Source organism: Phoxinus phoxinus, assembly GCF_949152265.1.
Source record: "Phoxinus phoxinus genome assembly, chromosome: 4".
NCBI classification, from domain to species: Eukaryota; Metazoa; Chordata; class Actinopteri; order Cypriniformes; family Leuciscidae; genus Phoxinus; species Phoxinus phoxinus.
In genome coordinates this window covers 4,180,654-4,186,279 of record NC_136879.1, presented here as the reverse complement: position 1 = coordinate 4,186,279, position 5,626 = coordinate 4,180,654, and the positions used below count along the sequence as shown (strand labels likewise).

The 5,626-nt window shown below is 42.1% G+C and overlaps 1 protein-coding gene across 1 annotated transcript; it reads left to right on the top strand.

Annotated features, from left to right (window-relative positions):
- Positions 1-2,080: 2,080 nt before the first annotated feature.
- On the top strand, positions 2,081-3,034 carry LOC306997545 (uncharacterized protein). The gene is made up of 5 exons (XM_079610850.1): positions 2,081-2,109; positions 2,238-2,300; positions 2,422-2,448; positions 2,525-2,678; positions 2,797-3,034. The coding sequence occupies exons 1-5, from the start codon at positions 2,104-2,106 to the stop codon at positions 2,988-2,990; spliced, it is 444 nt and encodes a 147-aa protein (XP_079466976.1). The 5' UTR covers positions 2,081-2,103; the 3' UTR covers positions 2,991-3,034.
- The last annotated feature ends 2,592 nt before the right edge of the window (positions 3,035-5,626 follow it).

The window sequence follows — 5,626 nt, the reverse complement described above, 5'->3', positions numbered from 1 at the left end:
CCAGCTGCAGCCCCGCAGACTCACTTCTTGCTAGACACCAGTGGCTGGACACCAGTGGCTGGACAGCAGACGTCATTTCCTTTTCAAATTGACGTCATTTCCGTATCGTCATTCACTTTTCAAATTTGACGCGCCATGCAGATGTCAGCGGTAAGAAAAAATAATTAACTGTCGATGATTTATAGGTCATGTCAGAATTCAAATGCACAAACTAGCTATTAAAAAAAATCGTCTTGTTTTCAAGGTACTGTGTCGTGTTTTTTAAAGGTATTAGTGAACTCTGGTGTGCCTCAATTCTAGAGCTAGGTTGCTACAATAGATTTTACTGCTACAAGAACAGTCTTGGCAGAGAATAGTCTAAAATGCTAGGTTGTCTATGCACACGAGAGTTTGCTAGCTAGCTATGTTTTTTGTTGAAGTAGTACTTTTCCCTATGCACGTGTAAATGCCTGATGTTTAATATGTTTATGATGATGTTTAAAGCGCTTTGGTGGCCATGGGTCTGTTGAAAGCGCTATAACGTTATAACTTAGACAAAATGCAGTCCATTTACCATTTTACATATTTTGTATAGGAGAATGTTAACATTTATATAAGTTTTTTTTGTTTTTGTTACCACACTATTTTTTACAGTCCATCTACCACACACAACTTTTCATCTACATTGTTCAATTCCTTTTTTTATTTTTATTAATTGGATTTTTGTAAACTCTTATGAATTATAAGGTACTACCGGTATTTCATATGTGTCACTATACTTATTACGTAAACAATCTATTAATACTACCCTCTTCTTTTAGGCAAATCACATTAGTGTGCGTAAAGGGACGGAGCTACCACCAATACTGAAATGCACAGAGTGCTGCAGCCGGTATCATTGCCCGCTGTGCAATTCAAAATTTTTTAAACCCACAGACCGATACCGTGTTATTATTCATTTAAAGGCTCACCTTGCGAGATCTGTAAAATACAATGGTGGGTACATTTTCTCAATATGACACACCATTTGTATATTGTTTGAATCTGTAGTTAATGTTTTTTTGTGTTTGTTTCCACAGGCTATTGCATATACAAGTGCAACCTTGGTTGCAAGGCACAGGCTCACTTTCATTGTGTGTGTCAATCTCTTTTTTTCCATAAGAATAGATTGATAAATCATTTAAGTAAAAGCCATTGTATAGCAGCGCTTACCAGGGAAGAGGCTGAGACATCACTCACCAAAGGAGATGACGATGGAACAGCGCTTACCAGGGAAGAGGCTGAGACATCACTCACCAAAGGAGAGGTCAGAAAACCACTAACCGGAGAAAAGGATGGAGCATTGTTAAGCATAAAAACCCGCAGACAGCAAACTGTAAGTTGCCCCAAATGCAACATGTCTATGAACAAAAAAAATATGTCCGAGCACATATTGCGTAGGCATTCAGGTGTCCACACTCTGGATGTCACCTCAAACTCGCACCTGCCAAGCCAGTGCCTGGATCATCCAAATGGGATATTTGCTGTGGTTAAAACCATGCACGGATCAAGTGTGCCATTTCATGTCCAAAGAAAGATCTGGGGTAACACGCAACAAGTATACTGTGAATCTCCTCAATGCCAGTCTAACCATGAATTGGCGCAACGCTCAAAGGTGGTCTCCTTTCAGTGCTCACATGTCAGGTCAGTCGACTACTGTTCATCAACCGCTGAAAGTGAGCACCTAAAAGAAGATGTTTTGTCAGAGATGGTTGCAAAGAAATGGTTTGGAGGAGACAGAAAGGCAGAGTGCCTGAAGCTTCAAAGTCTGGCAACATCTCAATCGGTCCCTTTGTCTGTTGAGACCACAGTTGGTGTGCCTACTTTCAAGCATTATGTTTCTGTGTTTGAACCAAAGGTTTCTTATTACTCACATTTAAGAAGAGTGATGGTGGTGTATAATGCTAGAACAAACTCTTGGCATTGCCCTTGCATTCAATCTCGACGTTCGTGTCCACATAAGTACATTGCTAAGTGGCACCTATTTCAAAAGTACCCCGAACTCTTCAGAAGCAAAAAGAGGATGTTATGGGGACACTTCAGCCAGTTTTCCGCATTCCAAGGAAACGGAAACTTGAACAAGTCATGCAAGTAAGTGTCAATTCAAGAATTATGAGTAATTTATTGTTACAGTGTCAAGTGTACCTTTTTAAACAACATTAAATTGTAGATATAAGTTCACCATTGTCCTTCATTTTATGAATTTAATTGTTTCTAAGGAACATGCATACACCAGGAAGGCAGAGAAGCACCGCAAGCTAGAGACTCGTTCTGAGTCCTTGGTATGTATTTGAAGCATCACTACAGAGAGCATTACACTGTATTTTGTAAATGTGTTATTCATTGAGCATGTTTGCTGGGGAAATATGATTTCTCAATATGTAATTTAATCTCTTCAACAAGGATCCAGGCACTTCCCTGCTTTTACAGGTAACCTTAAAAAAATTTAATGAATAATTGTGTACATGTATGGATTGTTCATTTCTAAATTTGATTTGGCCTTCAGATGCCAAGAAGTGTTTTGGAGGAGGTTTGTCTAGAGGTGATCCTCTCAGACGGAGATGCCGCCTACCTTACCCTGTCATTAACATGTACAGCCTTGAGGGATGTGGTGAGCAGTCTAGAATTTAGACACCGAGCCCATTATGCTTGGCTGGAGAGTAAGTTTTTAATCAATTATTCATTTCTGTATTGGCCTTGAATCAACACTTGTACTCTAATATAGTTAAATATAAACATGCTCATTCTAATCATATTGTACATCTCTTCTTGCTTTAGGTGTGGTGAATGTCAAAAAACTGCCCCAGGCTGTAAGAGACATGTGTGTCCCTTTTAAAATTGTACAATGCAGAAATTGCCGATGTTTCTTCAAAGACTGGGTGGGGTACTGTGGAAACGGAAGACGTGGAGAGCTGCGAGGGTTTTATACAGACCCTGAATTTCCGGAGCATTGCCCAGACTGCCAGTTTTAGGGGGCAGGAATGAGGTGTGGTGTGTAATAGTTTATTTTGAACTGTTCAGGTTTTATTTTCACTTGAAATAGGGTTTGAAACCACAACCTTACAGGCCTTACATGAGTAGAATGCAAGATCCAAATCTTTGTCATGCATTAAAAAAATGTGGCATCTTCATTCTGTGGTCAAATTGTGTAATTTCCTATAAATATTGCAAAACCATGAAGTGTTCATTTGATCTGGATTGTTTGGTAAATTGTCTGATCATGTATATGAATCTATGTATATTTTCAAAAACAGAAGTGGTTACATTTACAAAAAAAATAAAATAAGAATTGAATATTCAAATGGGTAAGGAAAAAAACTGGTCAATTAACATGTACAAGTCTGTTGTATTGACAAAACGTTATAGTCCATTGATCTAGGCTGAATTTAAGTCACAAAGAATAGTGATATGATCTGAACAATATATATTTTCGAGGTGGTTCTTGTGTATGCAGTTTGCATGAATTATTGATGTTATAATATTAAGTATATTATTGAGAATTGTTTTATTAGACATATGATAAAGATCATATTTCAATTTGCACACAGCTTTTATATTATATATTTTAAGTCATAAAAGTAAAATGACAATATGGAAAAGACGTGTGCAAAAGCCTGCAAAGAATGCTGTCTATCCACTGGTGAAAACAGAAAATAAATATGCTCTCTATCCATAGGTGAAAATATAAAATGAATATATATGTCAATCCAGAGGTGAAAATGAATATATATGTCAATCCAGAGGTGAAAACAGAAAATAAATATGCTCTCTATCCATAGGTGAAAATATAAAATGAATATATATGTCAATCCAGAGGTGAAAATGAATATATATGTCAATCCAGAGGTGAAAACAGGAAATAAAATTGTGAAAACGGAAATTAGCGGCGAAACGGAAATGACGGAGAAAACGGAAATGACGTAGGCTGTCTATCCACTGGTGTCCAGCCACTGGTGTCTAGCCGGAGGTGAGTCTGCGGGGCTGCAGCTGGATGCTATTGAGACACAGGCGTGGAGTCGGCCATCTTGTCCGAAGACACAGGCTCAGAAAGAGGAAGAGGAACAGATTCAGGTTCAGGCTCGAGCACAGATTCAGTCTCGGCGGGACGAGACTCTGGATCGGCCTCTGGCTCTGGCTCGGCAGGACTGACGTGAAGCTCTGGCTCGGCAGGACTGACGTGAAGCTCTGGCTCTGGCTCTGGCTCGGCAGGACTGACGTGAAGCTCTGGCTCTGGCTCGGCAGGACTGACGTGAAGCTCTGGCTCTGGCTCGGCAGGACTGACGTGAAGCTCTGGCTCTGGCTCTGGCTCGGCAGGACTGACGTGAAGCTCTGGCTCTGGCTCGGCAGGACTGACGTGATGCTCTGGCTCTGGCTCGGCAGGACTGACGTGAAGCTCTGGCTCTGGCTCTGGCTCGGCAGGACTGACGTGAAGCTCTGGCTCTGGCTCGGCAGGACTGACGTGAAGCTCTGGCTCTGGCTCGGCAGACGTGACGTGGACAGGCTCTGGATCGGTGGTCGCGGCAAGACCAGACCCTGGGATGGTGGTCTCGGCGGAATGAGACTCTGTTCGGACGGCCCTCTTGGCCGTACGTGCTGACATCAGCGGTGGATCTGTCATGTTAGAAATAAGTCCTGGACTCCCATAGACCGATCTGGTGGCAGGCTTTATGGTTGGCGTGATGTGAAGATTCTCAGGCTGGGCAGGCGTGACGTGAAGATCAGACTGAGGGGATACTGCAGGTTCACGGAGCTCCTTCTCCTCCATGCCCACAGTAAACGATGAACCGCTCAACAACAGGGCCAGGTCTACATATTGATCTAATGTCCCGTGAGGATCATGGTCGGGCATCAATGACCGGAGCGGTTCAGATAATCCTCCGCGGAAAAAGATCATTAAGCACTCGGTGCTCATTAGCGTGATATGTGCCAGTTCAATAAAATCTGCGACGTAATCTTCGATGGACTGATTCTCCTGACGGAGACGCATGATTTGGACGTCTGGACACATGGTTGGCATGGCTGCTGGATCTCGGTGTGGCGAAGTCTTCTGTTACGAAACTGCTCCGAGACTAGAAGGTGAAATCCAAATGCAGCTTTATTATATGGGGCAATCCAGACACGTAATCCAAAGAACAGGCAAGAGGTCAAAGCACAGGTAGGCAGTCCAAACAAAGAAACAAACAAAACAGGCAGGGGTCAGAGGCAAAAGAGTAATCCACGGAACAGGCAAGAAATCCAAAAACCAAGAGACATGAAACCAGGGAAACGCTCGGAAATGCAGTGCAACAACATACAAGACTTCGCGGTGAGTGAATGAAATAACATGGTATAAATAGACAGACTAACAGGATGATGAGACAGGTGAATGCAATCAGTGAATGAGGTACAGGTGAATGTGATCAATGATAAGTGATGATGAGTCCGGGGAGTGAGTATGGGAAATGTAGTTTGTGAGTGATAGTCTTATGTGGAGTGCCCTCTGGTGGCTCTCAAGGGCACTCCAGCTGGTGACCGTTACACATTCAGCACATAGTTATTGGCATCTAAATATTTATATACAGTCAGTTTCTCTAACGCTCAGTTTCTCTATCGGGTCGGTGTAGAAGTC

Excerpts from the sequence above, each read along its gene's own strand:
- LOC306997545 (XM_079610850.1), top strand. Across the intron at positions 2,449-2,524 it reads GCACTTCCCTGCTTTTACAG|ATGCCAAGAAGTGTTTTGGA; the intron begins GTAACCTTAAAA and ends TTTGGCCTTCAG. Across the intron at positions 2,679-2,796 it reads CCATTATGCTTGGCTGGAGA|GTGTGGTGAATGTCAAAAAA; the intron begins GTAAGTTTTTAA and ends TTCTTGCTTTAG.